At 40.6% G+C, this 21,481-nt stretch overlaps 1 protein-coding gene across 1 annotated transcript in view; it reads left to right on the top strand.

Annotated features, from left to right (window-relative positions):
• ppp2r5eb (protein phosphatase 2, regulatory subunit B', epsilon isoform b) overlaps positions 1-5,820 on the top strand; it is a 112,554-nt gene extending 106,734 nt beyond the window's left edge. Inside the window, exons 12-13 of the mRNA XM_067991921.1 lie at positions 2,618-2,719; positions 3,587-5,820. Coding sequence (XP_067848022.1) covers positions 2,618-2,719; positions 3,587-3,680 — 196 coding nt within the window. The 3' untranslated portion in view covers positions 3,681-5,820. The remainder of the gene's footprint in view (positions 1-2,617; positions 2,720-3,586) is intronic.
• The last annotated feature ends 15,661 nt before the right edge of the window (positions 5,821-21,481 follow it).

The raw sequence follows: 21,481 nt of genomic DNA, 5'->3' as shown, positions 1-21,481 counted from the left end.
CCGCCCAATCCACAGCATATTGATTGCAATTTCCTCATCTGCAAATTCTTCAGTGGCCTTGTAACACCCACACGAGGCAGCCGCTTCCAATTGTATGTCCCAGGTTGAGTACTATACTGTACTGACTCCGGTCTACTGTGCCCTCTTTCCTCTACACCACCATCAGTGCTAGAGCCGTCAGCATTCATTCCCTCCTCCACACTCAGCAATTTCCTTCCCAAACCCATCCGCCTTGCTACATTTCTTCCCTCCTTCGAAGGGTCCTCAAAAGCTGTCTCTTTGACCTTCCCAACTCTTCCTCCAGCTCCTGCACAGCTGCTGATTTCCCAGTGAAGCAGCATAAGACAATTCATTACATTAAAGTTGCATTATTGTGCAAATTGGAGATGATGCGGTCATTAAAATATGATGTTAAAAAGGATATAGAGGCACTGAAGAATGCGCAAAAAAAAATCACAAGGATGATACCAGGATTGAGGCTACCTTTTCAGGAAAGGCTGAACAGGCTGGGGCTCTTTTCTCTAGAAAAGAGTAGGCTGAGGGGCGACCTGATGGAGGTCTTTAAGATAATAGGGTTTGATAGGATAGACGTAGAGAAAATGGTTCTACTAGTGGGGGACACCAAAACTAGGGGCTATAAATATAAGATAGTCACTAATAAATCCAATGGGGAATTCAGGAGAAACTTCTTTACCCAAAGAGTGGTAAGAACATAAAAAAATGGGAGCAGGAGTAGGCCATACGGCCCCTCGAGCCTGCTCCGTCATCCAACCAATCCTCAATCCATGCTAATATATTACCCATGAGCCCCAATCTTGTGCAACAACCTCCTGCATGGCACCTCATTGAATGCCCCCTAAAAATCCAAACATTCTACATCCACTGGTTTCCCCCCCCCCCCCTGCCATCCACCCTGCTAGTTACTCAAAAAAACTCCAATAGATTTGTCAAACACTATTTCCCTTTCATAAAACTCTGTTGACTTGGGACTCTGAAAATCATATGATTTTCCAAGTGCCCTGCTAATACGTCCTCAGTAGTAGATTCTAGCATTTTCCCTACCACTGATGTCAGGCCAACTGGCCCACAGTTCCCTGCCTTCTCCCTCCCCTCCCGATCAGCGGGGTTACATTTGCTACCTTCCAATCCACGGGGACCATTCTAGAATCAAGGGAATTCTGGAAGGTCAGAATGTGGAATGCGCAACCACAAGGAGTAGTTGAGAAGAATAGCATAGATGCATTTAAGGGGAAGCCAGATAAGCACGTGAGGGAGAAAGGAGTAGAAGGATATGTTGATAGGGTTAGATGAAGAGGAATGGAAGCATAAATGCCAGCGTAGACCAGACTGGCTGAATGGCCTGTTTCCGTGCTTCAAACTCTATGTATGTAACTGTATTTAATTGAGGATTTATTGAGTAAAATCAGGGAGCCAAATTTACCAGCACATTTTGGACTATAATTGCCTTTGGCAATTGTTTATTTATATGGATCACAAAATTCATTATTTGAATGATTATTGCTACTGAGTTTCTTGATTAACCCTGTTAAGTTTATAGCAGCTTGTTGGATGTCCAGAAACTGACCATTTCACTCTTCCCCTTGGAGATTCACTTGCAGTATGCATAGGTGGTTCAAAAGGTGTGATGGTGTAAATGAAACTCTTATTCCCGATTTATAGTGTAGATGAGCACTAAACCAGTGGGGGGGAAAAAAGGCTTTGATAATTCTGTGCATGCACCTAGCAGCATGCTGACAGGCACACGTATCTTTCTAAAGTTTGAAGAAGCAGTGGTCCAGGTAAGTGCTCGCAAAACTGGAACAAGGGAGAGTGAGGCTGAGGCATAGTGGTGGCTAGGTTTTTCATACAATCTGGAAACAACCAACAGTGATGATAAAGGCACGCGATTATCCTTTAGGAACAGCACCCTCTATAGGAAGAAAGGAATGTACAGAAATACTGTGTATGATGCATCTTCTGTTCTACTTTTGTGGCAACGTTGCTCAGGCTTTGATTAGTTATTTCATGTACTTTAAACCCAGCATGTCGAGGAGATTGCTCTTCAATTTGAACAATGTGCAGACACTTGTTATTTGAGAAAATGTTTCATTGATTTTCCTCCCTGCCTTGATTTTAATTCGTTAATTTCTTGTAGTACCAAACAAAAATGTTTGGTATAAACATAATTTTCAGAAGCACATTGGTTCTACTGTACTGAAAAATGAAATCTTAAGGCAGAATTTTTTTTATATAAGTACATCTACTATTTTTGGTTAGTGTTTATAGCACATTTTAGTAATACAGTATTAGAGATGAGCTGATAAAAATGTTATTTTAGTTCTTGCTTTGATTTCTTTAATCCCAAAATATTTTGTATTTATGTGCACAAACCAAAAGCTTGATTAGTCCTTGAAATTGTATACATGTGCACTGGTCATGTTATCCTCTGGTAATCAACTGTTGGATTTATCAATATTCCTTCAATACTGAAGCCATCATGGGTTTTTCTGACTTTTTTAAATTGTCAAGAGTTTATAGACACTTTACAAATGCATTTCATGCACACGTGCTAACTTGGTCAAAACATATTTTCTAAGCATTGTTCTGAATTGTGCAGGGCAATTGTAGCTTTAGTCTACAATGTACTGAAGGCATTTATGGAAATGAACAGCCCCTTATTTGATGAGCTGACGGCATCCTACAAGTCAGAACGCCAAAAGTAAGATTTTAATGACTTTAATTGGGTTTATTAATAGATTAATGACTGTTGAATGTAGGATTTTCTTAATTATTACCTTCATTTAAGTACAAACAGCCTATATCAGTATAGATTTGTGTATTAGTGCTACAGTGAGGCACAGTTATAGTGTGGATTTACTCAAAAATCATAGTGACAGCAGATCTCTGAAAGGAAGTGTGTGGGAAATAATTAATAGGAAAATCAGGAAAAGCACAACCACATGAAGCTAAAAAGCATGTGACAGGCATTTACTGTGTTCTAATGGTGGAATAATGGATGTTGTAATACATTGTCATTTATAACTCACAGTCCACTTTAGAGACCCAATGAAAATAGACATTGAAACTTGATTTTGTTCAACTTTAAAAATAACACGCATTAATTTTTTTCCCCTCCTCCCTCAAGAACTGATCATTAAAAATAATGGAGAATGCACCTTTAGACAAGAACAGGGTAAAGAAGAGGTTTGATGCCATTCACTTCTTTTTGTTTTCGAGTTTCCAACCATGATTCCTTCTCGCGTTTGAAGGGATGAGGCTATCTGTTGCCTACTTCTCCTGGGCGGCACCAGTGCCACTCTGCAGCCAGCCAAAAAGGAGCTTTGCTCTGCAAGCCAAAACTGCCAACTTTCACTCTGTTGACAGCCAGATTCAAATGGGGATCACACTGAGAAGTGAAGTAGCAATTCTGAGTTTAGAGTCTAGTATGGTACTGCTAAAAGTGACTGGCAGTAGTGGTGTATTTTTCTAATATTTGCTGCTGTACATTATGAAATTAAATATCAATGCACAAAAGGAGACTGCCCCTCATAACATGGTCCTACTTTTTCTTAAAAATATTTTTCAGGGAAAAGAAAAGAGAAAAGGAGCGGGAAGATCTCTGGAAAAAGTTGAAGGCTCTTGAAATAAAGAAAGGTGTGAAAAAAGGGATTTCAACTTAACAAAGAAACATGGTGCTAATATTCCCATGGTATACATTTATGTAGTAAGAGGTGGAGCAACAGTTTTCTGTATTGTGCTACTTACTTTACAGTAGATTTCACATCTGTTTCATTATCAACGACAGTCAGTTCTGTAGCAGTACTGTATATAACATTTCTCTTCACGTTTAAATGGTATGGCAAAAGGAAGGGCGTCAGTACAATACATGTACAGTAGATGGATGTCTGAGAGCTCTTCTATAAATGTAGTCATTGTTTTAACTTTTTTCAAAAAAAAGAAAAAAATAATTTAACATCCCTATGGGTGGCACAGAAACTCCAAGAAGATTGCTATATCAGAATACCTGGATCTAGGTTTCCCTACTCGGTGGCAGACTGCAAGCAAATATATTTTTAGACTGAAGATTGTGTTTCTGCTTGTCCCTGTGACTTGCTGCATTTTAATTTATAGTTAAGGAGAAGTTATTTCTTACAAGTTTGTGGAAGTTTTGTTTTTAATTTGGTGGTTTTAAACCTATTGTGGTGTTAAAATACCTCTACACACAGCACACTGGTTGTGTAAAGGTTAGTGTCCATGTGCATCAAGATGCAGTTCATAACTTTTGTATTTTGTAGTAGAAGTGTATTAAAATACACTCCTTGCAGATACATTAGCAGTACTGTACATTAGAGTAAGTATCTGTTAAAGATACATAATTGTTTTGGTGGGATACAAAACTGTAAGCAAGATATAACCAATAACTAACCACAGTGTAAGTTGGTTATACAAGATCTTGTTCATTAGCAGTATAAGCTACATATCCTTCTATTACCTGCTGTATTTCACATTTACACCACGCAAAAATTAATTCATGCAACTAGCTTTAACTTAAAGGTTCCTGTAGAGAAATGAGCACCCTTCCTAACTCCAAGCATAGAACATAGCTAAGTGCGTTATCCATTGTGTGTATGAGTTTGCTTGTTTTGGTGTATGGTCAGTGTGGCGTGACACAAGACTAACATTGTTGGGATTGTGTACATGACTAATTTAACATGTGGGGGGTCATCAACACCATATGCACCTCAACATTTTTTTCTTAATGAAGCAGTGGGAAATTGAGCCATAATGTCTTATGGCGTAGTATGCACTGTATTGATCCAGTTGGAATGTTACACTACCAGTGTTATATTGCTCTGTGTGTTACACCACTCTGTTGATACAACAGCTTTTCATCCCACCAGGTGTGGGAAAATGTATGGTATAAAACTTTGTTTAAAAAAAAACTTTTTGTAGTTTTTTAATTTTACTGCAGATTAGACATACACATTATCTTGCACTGTTCTCAACCTTTTAAGAAAACTAACTTCACACTTCAAAAAAAAAAATTAAATGACCATTAAGTTTCACGGGTTGTCCTCAATCTTTTTGCTCAAGTGTTGGAATATCAGTACAGATCCTATTAAGAGGCTGACCATTTTAAATCGGACAGTAAGCAGAGTGTGCATATTTGATTTCTGTCAGCTTTGAAAAAGGGCTGGGTGGGCCAAACATACTGTCTCCAAGAATATATGCTGTTGAATAATCACTCATTGGTTCAAATACTGATGCAAGACATTTGCACTCAGCTAGAACCGGTTACTATACAGTGGATGCTGTACTTCAGAACTGCACCTTCAAAGGTGCTAAAGTAACTTGAGAACTGATATGGGTATGTTACATATGGATATTTAAAGTTTTTTGTGTGATGTACTAAAGCAAAACATGATCTTAAGCAGGAAAAATATATATTTCAGGGATGAGTGGGGCGTGAAAGAAATGTATTACAAGTTCTATAAAAGTCGACCAGCAAGACACAAGTTAGACTGTCTTAAGTGGGCTCCACAGTACCTTCAAAAATGCTAAATGGTGAATGTGATGATGCACACTGTAGTCAGTAAATAGTCAATAACCTCCTTCGTTTAAGCAACCGAAGTGTTGCTTACTGTGCACATTGGTAGTATGTGTGGTTTTTATACCAACACACAGCAGTCACTGTGTTTCATGACAGATTACTATGTGAACACTCTTAGGTCCACTTTTTGACCACTTACTGTAAATAGGCTGTAATCAGAAGCTCATGTATTGATTGAGGAGTTTTAAAATACAGATGTTACCAATGAATTTCTTGTGTTACCTTCTTTATCATACACGGAAAGACATGTTACGCACTTAGTATTCTTTGTATGGAAAGTGCGTGTGACATTTTTCATTTTTTTTTTGTCAGTAGTATTACTAAAATCCTGGCAGTGTAAGTTATGTACAGTGTTGCATAATTGTACAGTAATGAATCAAATACATTCCGTAACTAAGTTCTTAAAACTGAGATTAACTTTCTTGCTTTGTCAAAACCATTGATTCAAAAAGTATTTTCAACATAGTGGCATTGCATTAAACACAAACTGATTCAGGTGTGAATATTTTATGTTGAGAAGCTGCTGTTCTCATCTAAGATCACCTCAAAAGCACTCTATACAAGTACTAGATATACATTTTCAATGTGCCATTTGGGTCAATGACATGGGTCAAATGTTTTGTTAAATCAAAAATGTCTAAATGCAAATCCAGGTGGTTTGTTCTGTAACTTGTTGCAACTACTTCTATGTGTCTCATCCTATGTGCCTTAGTAGGGGATTAGTTAGGAATGAATTGCTTTAACCTTGGAGCCAATTTATAAGCAAAAGAGCTATCTGTGGCCTAGAACCAACAATATAGGTATTCAGTGAAATAGTGTAGAAAACTGAACAAGTGTGGTGGCCTCAGCTTTACTTTCTCATAAAAGCTAAAGAACTGATCCTCAAAAAGCTAAATAATTTGATGCACAGTATATTGAGGAAAAATTTTGTGAAATTACACACTAAAAGCAATTGTAGGAATCTGAAAAATGCAAATTTCTTTATACAATGTATATTATGTAATTTGAGATTATTATGGTGATCTCACTATTCTGGAGAAAACTTACTGTACAAAACTTAAATAGGTAAAATTCTAGGTAAAAGTGAGGCAATAATTTTTTCATTTTAACAAGTTTTCTATATTGGTCAACTTTGTTCACTGCTTCAAAACACTATTTGCAATTGAGGCTTGATATTACTAAAATTTGACAAACTTTTGAAAGAACAATAAGTTGTTCATCAGTGGAAAGGCGAATTGGGCTTTGGACTTTAATATTAAAGTTAAATTGATCTATATGTATATAGTTTTAAAGTCCTCTTCCAGTAAACACTTTTAATGGGGAACAACTATTTTTAAACATTAACAGCAACAACTTGCATTTATATGGCACCTTTAACGTATTAAAACATCCCAAGGCACTTCACAGAAGCGATAACAAACAAAATTTGACACCGAGCCATATTAGGAGATATTAGAACAGGTGACCAATTATCAAAGAGCTAGGCTTTAAGAAGCGTCTTAAAGAAGGAGAGAGCAGTAGAGAGGTTTATGGAGGGAATTCCAGAGTTTAGGGCCTAGGCAGCTGAATGCATAGCTGCCAAAGGTGGAGCGATTAAAATCGGGGCTGCGCAAGAGGCAAGAATTGGAGGAGCGCAGAGATCTCGGAGGGTTGTCGGGCTGGAGGAGGTTGCAGCGATAGGGAGGGGCAAGGCCGTGGAAGCATTTGAAAACAAGGATGAGAATTTTAAAATCGAGGCGTTCCTGGATCGGGAGCCAATGTAGGTCAGCGAGCACGGGTGAGGGTGAACGGGGCATCGTGCGAGTTAAGATATGGGAAGCGGACTTTTGGATGAGCTCAAGTTTATGGAGGGTGGAAGATGGGAGGCTGGCTCAGAGAGCATTGAAATAGTCAAGTTTAGAGGTAACAAAGGCATGGATGAGGGTTTCAGCAGCAGATGAGCTGATGTAGGGGCTTTAATTGTCTTAAGAACATAACATAAGAAATAGGAGCAGGAGTAGGCCATACAGCCCCTTGAGCCTGCTCCGCCATTCCCTAGAATCACGCTGATCTTCAACCTCAACTCCACTTTCCCGCCCGTTCCCTTGATTCCCTTAGAGTCCAAAAATCTATTGATCTCAGCCTTGAATGTACTCAATGACTGAACACCCACAACCCTCTGGGGTAGAGAATTCCCAAGATTCACAATAATCTGAGTGAAGAAATTTCTCCTTATTTCAGTCCTAAATGACCGACCCCTTATCCTGAGACTATGCCCCCTAGTACTGGACTCTCCCGATATAAAATACTACTTAAATATGATGCTATAGCTGTGATAGATGCTGTTAATCAGGCTACATTTCATAGCAGTCAGGAGAGTTCTGTATAAATTGTCATTGTTTTTTGAGATACTGTATTAAAATAGAAATTATTAGGTTTACTTTTCTGTGCCTGCAAAGCTGTACTGGGAAAACACTTAGTGTTATAAGTCTTTGAATACTAATTTGTCACCTTTAACTTTTTGTTTAAAATTGGCTGAATTTTATTTTTAATCAAACTTCAATAATCTAACACTAGAACCTTTTAGTAATTAACAGTAATGGAGCAACATTTTTGTGAATTTGGTTTTAAAAATTCAGGTAAGTTCACTGTGTGCAAAATGATCACTGACTTAGTTACACAAGTCCAAACACTCGGACTTCCACGGACCCTAGATCAAGATCCAAATGGCAGAATGGTGCAAATTCTGCTATATACAAAGCTACATTTGAAGAATCATCGCACAAAAACAGGCCATTTGGTCCATCAAATCTGTTATTTTTCTCCACATGAGCTGCCTTGTCCAAGCTCACTCTCCTGCATTCTCCCCAAATCCTTTAATATTCTCCTCTTTCAAGCATCTAATTTCCTGTTTAAAAAATTTATGGAATCTGCTTAAATAATGGTTTGTGGCAGAGAATTCTGCATACTGGCCTTTTAATTCTTTTTGTAAAGTCTTAAAATTGTTACCATCTTGCCAACCATTGGAAATAATCTATAATTTACTTTCTCTTAACCCTGAAGAGCTCAAGCAGGTCACCCCTTAACCTGCACAGATCTGGTAGGGAAAAAAGCTCCAGCTTTTCAGTTATCGCTCCACAACTTTAACCCCTACTCCAGCAAATACTAAGCAGAACTCATTTTAAAAATGTGCCTATTTAGCAGGGTGGAATTTCTCTATAGTTAGGACCCAAGGCATATACAGCATGTCTTTAACCAAATCAAGACAGTAATGTTTGATATGAAGGCTACTTTATGTTTGGAGCATTACATATACTATTTAAGATGGGCTGCTTGACAATATAAGTACTGTTTGCGTGAAATGGCTCATTCTCTTTGAGCTGAACCTTCAAGCTGCTAGTAGTACATAATCAGCCTACAGGCTCTGGGTCACTCTTTACTTGTAGATAGGCTTGCAGCATGTTTTTTTCCAATAGTACAGAAAAGGATTTGTGGACTTGGAACTAAACGGCATCTGGAGACTCATGATGTTCATGTGATGGAACTTGCATGTTCCACTAATGATTTGCGTGAGACAGGAAGAAAGGTTGATCCTGTGATGTCGCAGCCTAGCTGGAACCTCTAAAGTGGGCAGAAATTTCACAGAAATCTTAAGTATTGCCATTTTCACATGCACACTGAGGTTAAAATGTGAGGCTTATTGATCCTCATGACTGAAACAAAACTTTCCATGGCCATTGGTGCCAGTGTGTTGGGTGGGAAGAAGGGGTGTATTAGCTTATGCAGTACCTGATTCAGAACTCACCATGGAGACATGAGATTAAGAAATGACCTAATTCTCCAGATGCCTTTTCTAAATATGAATTCAAGTCTTGCACTGTGAAATTTTCTCTGACCCATACTCTAATGCTCAGTGATTTACCTATTTATTATTGACAGAAGTTTTGAATTTAAGGTGAGGAATCTCAGGGCTAGGGAATTAAGCTATTTTTCCATCCTTTCCCAACATGTACTGAAGTTGGGTGATGCATACAAGGATTCCTTGATGTCAGAACATAGGCTGGAAAATGCTATTCTGCTTCAGTGGGTCTAACTGCAACCTTGGAACATCCCCTTTCCCTTTCTCACTAGCTGTTTTGTGGGTTGAGTGAGGCTGATACTATTAAACTAAATTGTGGGCAGTTTTTTGGTGATAGGCCATGCCAAGTAGGAACTGGATTTTCTAGTGAACAGAATTAGACTTTCTCCAGGCTGCAGTAGATTCAAACCTGGGTACTAGAGATAAAATAACTATACTTAAACCACTGTCCCATCTAGTCCAGTTAACCACCTTTTATGATGGATTGTGTTTCATATCAGTACAATTTTGAGAGTAGTGTGAGCCAGTTTTCCTGCTCACTACTGTTGCCACTTTACAGACCTTTACAACAAATTGACCTGATAAACTACCTGGGCTCTCTAAAGATAAAGATTAAATGATCGCTGTACACTCATTGCAGCTGTACTATATTTGATATGTTATGAGACTAAGCTTGCAAAGTAATTTCATACCATGTGCCAAAATTCAGATTGATGAACTCAAATAGCTATACTGCACTTATGTAGTATGAAAAAATCGTTTCATGAATGCAGAGCTAGCTGATTACATGTTTCTTGGATGCAGCATTATAGGAGTGATGTACACAATCTGCATGTCAAAATGGCAGTATTCTACCTTCTATCTAAGTGGACGATCATGAGGTGCAGAAGTTTTTAAGTTATATTAAAGGGTGTAGGTAAGATATATGTTTGGACCCTTCATATTATTTGGTGTACTGATATAACTGCTGGGAGCATCAAAGTCACTGATCTCAAGAAGTGAACGAACCATGGTATAACATTTTCATAGCACTGTTGACATTTCACAGTTTTGGACAGACCCACACAGGTATATGAGGGAAAGTAAGGGATGTGGCTGAAGGTGCTGAATAGAGGCTTTTGAAGGTGAGAAGAGATATAGCAAGATGGAGGGATTTAAAAATGTTCCAAAAATCTGATTTATGGAGCATGATAGCTGCAGGCACTGCTTGTGATGCAAGAGAGAATAGGGGATGGTACAGGACACTGAGATGGACAAGTGAAGGCTGCAAGTAGGAGCGTAGGGCTAGACATGTTTAGGTACTGACGGATGGGGAGCCAGTGGAGGTCAGCCATGGGAAGGGGTGGTCGGTGTATGGGATACGATGTGAGCGGTGGAATTCTAGAAGAGTTGGAGCTTGGGCGAAGGAGAAGTCAAGGCATAAATGAGGGCTAGATAGTGCATAGTAAAGTTAAACCAATCGTAAGAGATGCAGGATCTGCTTACAGGAGAGTCTGGTTCCACTGAATGCGAAAGGATATTTAGTACAGACCTGAAATTTTACAAAGACCTTCAGCTGACAAATTGTGGCCGTTAGGAATAACCCAAAAGGTGGGGTGTAGTTCTCAAGCAAAAGGTAAATTTTGAGTGAGAAGAATTTGAGAACTTGTACACCTTAAGAGTATCCTAGTCTTTGTTTTTTGCCATCAACCTAGAGATCAGGTAAAATGAGAACAAATAAAGGAGGAATCGCCTCTTGCAGGAAAATAGTCTACTTTGGAATTTTGTTTTGTGGCCTGCAGCGTTCTGTCACATGCAAACACATTTGGACAAATGACTCCATATCTGGTAATGCAACGTTTGATAAAATACGGTGTCCATTTGTCAATGTAAGATCAGTCAGTGGGTAGAATCCAGCTTCTGAGAAGCATGACACAAAAATAAGTGCTGGAGGAACACATCACCACCGCAGAGAGAAAGTATAGTCAACATTTCAAGCTGATACCCTTTTCCAGGACTTCACCTATTTGTTTTCTCCATAGATGCTGACAGACATGCTTGTGTTCCCATATTTTTTTTTCCAGATTTCAAGCATTTTGATCTTGATTTCTGAGAAGCATGTTGTCATAATATTCTATGTCCCTTCCAAATGCTAAGTGCTACTATTTTGCTTCCAAATAAAGTTAAATAAAATTTTATGTAAAAAAGATGGACTGTTTTAAGATTAAAATTTTGAAACATTTATCTTAGCATTTTGTCATTCCATAGGTACAATATCGTAAAATAGTGATTCTTCAGAGAAATATCAAAAATTCCAATAGGTTTCAACAAATACATCTTGAGTGGTGGAATAAAGCTGTTTTGTTCACTGTTCTTTTGTGGTGTTATCTGTGACTGAAGTTTTATTTTTATTATAAAACATATTGCTGATTTCATTAGAGATATATATTTGCCTTTGTTTAAAGACCCCTTCCTGATATATGTTTGTAGCTCAATTAAAAGGAGCCAAAAGCTAATTGGAGAGTCATTTCCTCCTTTACATAATCTTTATTTAAGGAAGGCATATCAGTTTTTTGAGTATTTGAAGTTGGAAGTTCATGAAATGAGTTCAAATAATGAATTTTAAACCATTGTTGCAAAACTTTTCAATTTCAGATACAGCAGTTTGTCCAGTTCACTGAACAAAAATGGAAAATTGATTTGAAAAAAAAACTGGTTTCAGCACTCCAATGCTGATTCATTAACAATAACTTGCATTTATCTAGTGCATTTTAATGTAGAAAAATGTCCCAAGGTGCTTCATTGAAATATGATTAAACAAATATTGAGACCGAAACATAGGACATATTAGGAGTGACTAAAAGCTTGGGCAAAGCGGTGGGTTTTAAGGAGGGTCTTACACATGCATCGGGCGGTGGAGAGGCAGAGTGTTTTAGGGTGGCAATGCCAGAGCATAGCACATAGATGGCAAAGGGTACAGCTCCCAATGGTGGAAAAGAGAGTGGGGGACGCACAAGAGGCTGGAGTTGGAGGAACAGAGTTCACGGAGGGTGTAGGGCTCGAGAAGAGTTGATGGGGAGAGGAGGGGGAGGGGTGAGGCCGAGCCATGAAGGAATTTGGACACGAGATGGAGGCCTAACGGAACCAGGAGCCAATTTAGGTCAGTGAGGCTGGCTGAGGAGCATTGGAATGGTCAAATCTGGAGTTGACAAAAGCATAAATGAGGGTATTAGCAGGAGATGGACTGAGGCAGGGACAGAGACTGGTGATGTTACAGAGGTGGAAGCAGGTGCTCTTTGGGATGGAGAGGTTTATGGGGTCAGAAGCTCATCTTGGTGTTAAATAGGACGCTGCAGTTGTGAATAATCTGATTCAGTGACAAATTGGCTGAAGGGGGATGAAATCGGTGGTGAATTTCTGGTGGGGGCCAAAGACGATGGCTTTGGTCGTCCCAATGTTTAGAGGAAGCTGGATGTTGGACATGAAGTCTGACAATGCAATGGTAGTGGAGTGTTTGAGCGGTGGTGGAGAGGAAGAGCTGGGATCATTAGCATATATATGGAACCTGACCCCCTGTCTCCAGATGATGTTGCCAAGGGGTAGCATATAGATGAGGATGGGGCTAATGGTAGATTCGCGTGGGACTCCAGATAGAACAATGAAGGAGCAGAAAAAGAAGCCGTTGCTGGAGATGCTCTGGCTACGAATAGATAAGAGTTTAATGGGAATGGGGTTAAGCGAACAGGAGGTGGGTCTTATGGACAAGATGGGCTTGGAGAAGGCATGAGGGGCGATAAAAGAGAAACGAGGGCAATTGTCTGCAACAGTGCAAAACAAAAATACTGAAAAGAAATTTGACCGAAATTCCTCTGAAACCTAAATTAAAACAATGTTAATATAAATACATTGTGGAGACCATATTCAATATATCATTTGTCCACTTCTAATATCATCAAATGTTACCGGTTGTAGTTTTAGAACGACGCATAAAAATTCCTTCTAATTTTGTTTTACATAAAGTTCCCTTTTCCCCTTGGGCAACAGAAGCAAAAATGTACTTGGAACTAACTGGTACAATTGATTCTTCTTCTGAATTGCCTTAGACTCATGGGTAAATGTCCCCTCAGATATCAATTTACCAAGGACTAACTAATGCATTAAACACTGCACAACCAGACGTTTTAGAACAAAGTTCATTTTGATGACTCAACGATGTGAGATGAATATATCTCTAAGCTTGCATTCTTTGACACCTCTCATCACTCAAAACTGTTCCTCTTGTCTACTTGGAATCCACAAAGCCTTTGTCTATCAAAGGATCAATAATTTGATTAGTTTGAGTTCAAAAACTAGGGAGGCTTTGGTCCGTACAACCTAACAGTGACATTCGTTATATAATGAGCTTCCCTGTAGATGCAGTTAAAGCATCATATGAAAAATATATAATACAGAAGTTTTACAACTTGAAGCAAAGGAAGTTCTGCTACCATCACAACTTGATCACACAATTATAACAGGTAAAGTATTTTTTTAAAAAGTGCAATATTAGGAATTTTTTTGTCCAGATCATGGATAAGTCTTAAGTTTATTTCTGGTAAGTTTAGTTAGTAGTCTAATAAATAGCAAGGCACCTCAATCCTGTCAAATGCACATTCTGTGCCATGAGGGAACTCCAGGATGTTTCTCGTGTCCTGGACTGCCGCAGTCAGGAAGTGTCGTTGGCTAGAGAAGCTCGAGCTCCAGGTTTCAGAGCTTAAGCAGCAGCTGGCGCCACTGCCGTGCATCCGCAAGGCTGAGAGCTATGTGGATAGCACATTTCAGGAGGTGGTCACCCCGTAGCTTAAGAAAGAGGAGGCAGAGAGAATGGGTGACCGCCAGACAGACAAGGAAGACCAGGCAGGTAGTGCAGGAGTCCCCTGAGTGCATCTCACTCTCTAACCGTACTGGGTGATGGTTCCTCTGGTAAGTACAGCCAGAGCCAAGTCTACGGCACCATGGGTGGCTCAGCTGTACTGGGGGGGTGGGAGGAAGAAGGTCAGGAAAGCAATAGTGATAGGGAATTCTATAGTTAGGGGAACAGAAAGGTGTTTCTGCAGCCGCAGACGTGATTCCAGGATGGTATGTTGCCTCCTTGGTGCCAGGGTCAAGAATGTTACTGAATGGCTGCAGAACATTCTGGGGGGGTGTGAACAGTCAGTATCGGTACCAATGACATAAGTAGAAAGAGGGATAAGGTCCTGCAGGCAGATTTTAGGGAGCTAGGAAAGAGATTAATAAGCAGGACCTCAAAGGTAGTAATCTCTGAATTACTCCTGGTGCCAAGCGCTAGTGATTATAGAAATAGGAGGATAGTGCAGATGAATGTGTGGCTGGAGAGATGGTGCAGAAGGGAGGACTTTAAATTTCTGGGGTGTTGGGACCCGTACAAGCCAGATGGGTTGCACCTCAGCAGGGACGGGACCAATGTCATCGCAGGGAGGTTTGCTAGTGCTGTTGGGGAGGGTTTACATTAGCTTGGCAGGGGGATGGAAACCTGAGCGTAGATTCAGAAGGAAGAAAAACAGAGCTGGAAATGGAAGGCAGAAAATTAGTAAGAGTTTGGAAGGCAGAGGAAACAAAGGCTAAAAAGTAGAAAACAGAAACTAGGAGCAGGAGTAGGCCATTCTGCCCTTCGAGCCTGCTCCGCCATTCAGTATGACCATGGCTGATCCTCTATCTCAATACCATATTCCCGCTCTCTCCCCATACCCCTTGATACCTTTTGTGTCTAGAAATCAATCTAGCGCCTTCTTAAATGTATTCAGTGACTTGGCCTCCACAGCCTTCTGTGGTAGAGAATTCTACAGGTTCACCACCCTCTGAATGAAGAAATTTCTCCTCATTTCAGTCCTAAATGTCCTACCCTGTATCCTGAGACTGTGACCTGGGCAGATGGAAGGGGTATCAGTGGGACAGCATTTTGGTGGGAGTGATTATAATTCAGTTAGATTTAGTGTAGTTATGGAAAAGGACAAAGATAGACCAGGAGTAAAAGTTCTCAATTGGGGATAGGCCAATTTTACTAAGCTGAGATGTGATTTAGCAAAAGTGGACTGGAAACAGCTACTTGAAGGTAAATCGGTGTCAGAGCAGTGGGAGGCATTCAAGGAGGATGCCTCCCTGTAAGGTTTCCCACAAAGAAAAAGGGTGGGACTCCCAAATCTAGAGCCCCCTGGGTGTCAAGGAGCATACAGAGTAGGATAAGGCAAAAAAGGGAAGCTTATGACAGACACCAAGAGCTCAATACTGCAGAAAGCCTAGAGAAGTATAGAAAGTGCAGGGGTGAAATTAAAAAGGAAATTAAGAAAGCAAAGAGAGGGCATGAAAAAATACTGGCAAGTAAAAGGACAACCCAAAAATATTTTATAAATACATAAAGAGCAAGGGGTTAACCAAGGAAAGAGTAGGGCCTATTGGAGACCAAAAAGATAATCTATGTGTGGAGACAGAAGATGTGAGTATGGTTCTTAATGAATACTTTGTGTCTGTCTTCACAAAAGAGAGGGACGACGCAGACATTGTAGTTAAGGAGGAGTGTGAAATACTGGATGGGATAAACATAGTGAGAGAGGAAATATTAAGGGGTTTGGCATCATTGAAAGTAGATAAATTGCCACGCCCAGATGAAATGTATCCTAGGCTGTTAAAAGAAGCAAGGGATGAAATAGCGGAAGCTCTGACCAACATTTTCCAATCCTCTCTGGCTACAGGCTTGGTGCTGGAGGACTGGAGGACTGCTAACATTGTACCATTGTTTAAAAAGTAAGACAGTGATAGACCGAGTAATTACAGGCCAGTCAGCTTAAACTTGGTGGTGGGCAAATTATTGGAAAAAATTCTGAGGGACAGTATTGATCGTCATTTAGAAAGGCACAGATTAATCATGACAGTCAGCATGGATTTGTTAAGGGAAGGTCATGTCTGACTAACTTGATTGAATTTTTTGAGGAGGTAACAAGGAGGGTTGTTGAGGGTAGCGCATTTGATGCAGTCTCCATGGATTTTAGCACGGCTTTAGACAAGGTCCCACATGGCAGAGTGGTCAGAAAAGTAAAAGTCCATGGGATCCAAGGGAAAGTGGCAAGTTGGATCCAAAATTGGCTCAGTGGCAGGAATCAAAAGATAATGGTTGACGGGTCTTTTTGTGACTAGAAGACTATTTCCAATGGGGTTCCGCAGGGCTCAGCACCAGGGCCCTAGCTTTTTGTGGTATATATCAATGATTTAGGCTTAAATGATGGGGGCCTGATTAAGAAGTTTGCAGATGATACAAAAGTTGGTTGTGTCGTTGATAATGAGGAAGAAAGCTGTAGACTGCAGGAAGATATCAATGAACTGGTCAGGTGGGCAGAAAAGTGGCAAATGGAATTCAATATGGAGAAGTGTGAGGTCAAACAAGGCAAGGGAATACACAATAAATGGTAGGATACTGAGAAGTGTAGAGGAACAGAGCGACTTTGGAGTGCATGTCCACAGATCCCTGAGGTAGCAGGACAGGTAGATAAGGTGGTTAAGAAGGCATTCAAAATACTTTCCTTCTTCGCCAGGCATAGAATAAAAGAGCAGGGAGGTTATGCTAGAACTGTATAAAACACTAGTTGGGCCACAGCTTGCGTAATGCATACAGTTCTGGTCACCACATTACAGGAAAGATGTGACTGCACTAGAGCGAGTACAGAGGAGATTTACGAGGATGTTGCCAGGACTGAAGAATTTTAGTTATAAGGAAAGATTGGATAGGCTGGGGTTGTTTTCTTTGGAACAGAGGAGGCTGAGAGGAGATTTAATTGAGGTGTATAAAATTATGAGGGGCTTAGATAGAGTGGATAGGAAGGACCTATTTCCCTTAGCAGAGAGGTCAATAACCAGGGGGCATAGATTTAAAGTAATTGTTGGAAGGATTAGAGGGGAGTTGAGAAGAATTTTTTTCACCCAGATGTTAGTAGAGGTCTGGAGCTCACTGCCTGAAAGGGTGGTAGAGGCAGAAACACTCAACGCATTTAAAAAGTACTTGAAGTGCCGTAACCTACAAGGCTATGGACCAAGAATTGGAAAGTGGGATTAGGCTGGATAGCTCTTTTTCGGCCGGCACAAACACAAAGGGCCAAATAGCCTCCTTCTGTTTCTATGGTTCTATGGTTTTATGATACACTCTTTGTATATATGTTTGCTTCCTGCTAAATCTTTTTAACTACAGTTTTGTTTTTTAAAAGTTAAATTGTGATTGGTGTTTTTTTGAGCTTTTTTCCTCACGAAAGTGAGGACAGTAATTGAGAATGAAGTACCTCCCACTCCAGGCAGCTCCTAACAACAGCATCTAGTACTCCCAGCGCAGCTACATTACTGTTCCATGCTATGTAAAACTCTCTCTTCTCTGCTCCAATTGCACAAGATTACCCTGTACTGCACCAGCTATCCTGTGTCTGCCTGAGTGTCTGGCAATGGAGAGGTTTTGTGCTAATGCTCACAAGGAACTGGATTGAGACTGGATAGTTTTTTTGCACATGTAACCCTTGCAGCCAGGCAATCCTAATTTCATCCATCCAAGTCTTGGTCAAAGAAACATGAGGCCAGTGTCTAGCTCCTAGGGTACCCAGTCTTCCTAGTGATATGTTCTACAATAAACTGTTGTGCAATTAGGTTTAGTTCTCTTCAGAGTTTAAGGACTGATCTAGTGCATGTGTTTGTTATTTTGAGTGGGTTGGGGAAAGGTATAAAGGTACACAGAGCAGTTACCATTCAGAAAGATTACTAAAGGCAAGCATTATTTTATATGCTCTGAAGTCACTAATATTTTCTTACTTAAACTGAATTCACAATAAATTACATGATGGTCTTTTGTTTGATACCATGTGAGGGCAGTAAAGATCTTTAAACAAAATCTAACTATATCATACCAGCAGTTAATTTTATCATTGTAGTATCATCATTTTCCCAAATGCTGGATACTTCTAAATCTTTTAAAGAAAGCATTGTATCTAATTTTATAATATTGCCCTATCAGTTTGTGAGACAAAAATAATACATCATTTAAACTTTGATCACTTTGTTTACGAAACACTAGAGCTGAAACAGTCACACAGCTAATCTCAGCCAACTCAAAAATGTATCCTAGCTTTGCGGTCGTTTCCATAGAGTGGAATTTTAAAAAGTAAACTTAAGAAACAGGTTTAAAAACTAAATGAATGGAGCACTGACCTCTGGTATATCTGCAGCTCCAAAGTGAAGAAGCAAACTGGCAATCTCAAAAATGGTTGGTGTGGAAAATGGAACAATTCAGTGTAATGCAGCAATATTGTTCTGCTGAGCTTGTGTTTAACACACATTGTTGGGACACACACTTTGCATCTTGATTTCTGCTTTACACAAGTTTGGACAGATTGATACTCATGGAAGGAGCCCAAAGTGGGGAAAGTATTTCATTTTCCAGCAAAGAGGTTCACAATTAACAAAAATTCAATACTATGGGTGCTCAACAAATGATACACATATCAAGAGTATTACACAAACATAATGAAATATAATTTATTGCTTTTGTTCTAGGTAATGGATACACTGCTCTGTAAATGACAAATACATTGAACAGGGAGATAGAGGTGATAAATCACTTGTGCAGAGATTTAAAGAAAATAGCAACAAATGCATTTATTGTAGCAATTAATGCTTATAGAGCAGTTGTAGAGCAGAAAATGACAAATGGGGTGCTCAGAGAATTTTATAGAACAGTTTCAATCAGGTTGATAAGTGTTTCAATAATAATTTTCACCTTTTGCTTGCATTTTGTCATAAATGTACCACTAGACTAAACATTCTGAGCATAAAAATCCCGGCCTAGAATTTGGATCCCGGTGCATCAGTCTGCGGTTTTAATGAGGAGCTGAGAGGAGCAATCCTGCTCCTTTTGGCTCCGCAATAAGGTAGGTAAAAAACTTCAAACTTGCCTTTCGGGTGCCAGCCTCCAGCGACCCCTTTAAGGACCCCTGGTTTGGCTGCCGAGCACCTGAAGAAATGGATCAATGCATGGTGCATGCTGCAATCGTTTGAAGTTCACTTACACAAAGGGGGCCTCAAACAGGAGTTAGGCTGTCCATTTGCATATGCAATAGCCTTAACGGCAGTTCCAGCGTGCACCCCCTGGACACCTACAGAGGAGCCCTAACCAACATGGCAGGTGGCGCACTTCCAGCGCTGAATGAGCATGCACACGCTGCCCGTCAGATAGGATCATTAGGTGCCCGTAAAACAGGCGCAGCACAATCCAATTTCCAGGCCCCATGTCATTGGGTTAAATGAAATTTGTGGAGGTCCTTGAATCCTGCAATAGATTTTGCTTGCCGCTAAATATTTGGGGGAAAATGCTATCTTTTGGGAAGTTGTTATGTTAAACAGCACATAACAATAAAGAAAAGGACTTCATGAATTGCAGACGTTACCATCCTATTTCTAACTGTAATAGACGGACAGCGTACTGGCAAATGTTGGCTAATTACTTGGCAGACTTTACTAATGGGGTAAACTGAATGTTTCATGAAGAGAAGATTTGCAGCACATAAAATCCAGGAGCCTTTTAATCTGATTGTACGAGTTTGCTCTTTAAGTGATCTGATTATGCCCCACTCAGAAGATGCACAGAGGGCCATTCGTGAGATCAAATAAGACCTATTTAAGGGACGTGCTGAAAAAATGTGGCATGAGTAAGGTAGATCAGATTCCTTTTGTCAAACTTCCTGTAAAGGGTGAGAGGAGGGGGGAGCAGTGAGTATTTCTAGATTCCAGTGTTTTCAAATTAACATCTGTGAACGAATAGTCCATTTTCAAAGAAAATAGGAATAATCAGTTCAATTGCCTATTACCATGTTTGGGTGGAACCTGTCAGCCTGAAACATGATGGAAGTAAGCCCTAACTCGAGATCCAGGCCTGGGTTGTGGCCTGAACTGACAAAGATTTTAAAAATCTTTGGGCAATTTTTCAGCACCCTTTTAAAGGGTGTCAAATGGGGATATTCACAGTTGTGGATGCTTAAGTATTATGGGGCTGCAAATCCCTGCTTAAGTGCCCACTGGGAACCTCCCGCACTGACCATGATGATCCGGGGTCAATGGGATGTTCCCTAATTTGAATATCAATGTGTTTGTGTCATCTATAGGGGGTGGGTTTGGGGGGGGTGCTGCAAAATGCTTCAGAATTCAGCTGCCTTGTGGGGGGCAATCCACCCCAAGGAAAAGTCTGCTCCGATGCTCCAACAGCTCCTTTTGGAGCCAAAAAGAATATATTATTGGCAGGATTTCTTTGGGGGCCCAGGCAACAACTGAAACCTGGGGCTCGATTTTTGGATGTCCGAGCCGGCGGGTTTGTGGCAGGGAGCTCCGAAAATTGGGGATTCCCGGGACGGGTCCGGAGCCTGGCTCCAACCCGCCCACTTCTGGGTTCCCCAGTGACGCGCTTAGATGCACGCGCAGCCCCCGCATGCGGGACTCCCGCCAGCAATTAAAGCCGGCGGGGTCCCACTTAAGGCAATTAATGTGATAGTTCAGGTCATTAGGAGACCTGATTTGTAGGAGGGGTGGGATTTTCAACTAAACTGAGAGTGTTTCCCGTACTGGGGGAGACACTCCCAGTTGAAATGGACGTGTTGCAGCCACCAGCCTGTGGCAGCTGCAAAGGTCCATTTGACAGGTGGTGGGGGGAGACCCTCACTCATTGCAGGAGGCCACTCTGTCACTTTGGACAAAGTTTGGCCTCCACCACCCTCCTCCTAACAATAAAATTCACCAACTTGGAACCTCAACTCCGGTGTGCAGACACATTTACCTACCTTGCGGACCCCCTCAAATGTACATCTTCTGGATGGGGGCCGCCATAGCTGCAGTCATGAACCTCCTCGCAGGACGAACAGCATCACCAGCCTCGCCGGCCTCGCCGTCCACCTCTGACACGTGGAGCTCCACAAAATAGTGCTGTGACACATCCACCTGCACAGCAGGAGGGAGGGCAACCGCAGAGAGAGATGCGT

This window comes from Heptranchias perlo, chromosome 10, assembly GCF_035084215.1.
Source record: "Heptranchias perlo isolate sHepPer1 chromosome 10, sHepPer1.hap1, whole genome shotgun sequence".
Taxonomy (NCBI): domain Eukaryota; kingdom Metazoa; phylum Chordata; class Chondrichthyes; order Hexanchiformes; family Hexanchidae; genus Heptranchias; species Heptranchias perlo.
The sequence above is the reverse complement of the archived record's forward strand: the minus strand, read 5'-3'. Positions and strand labels throughout refer to the sequence as shown.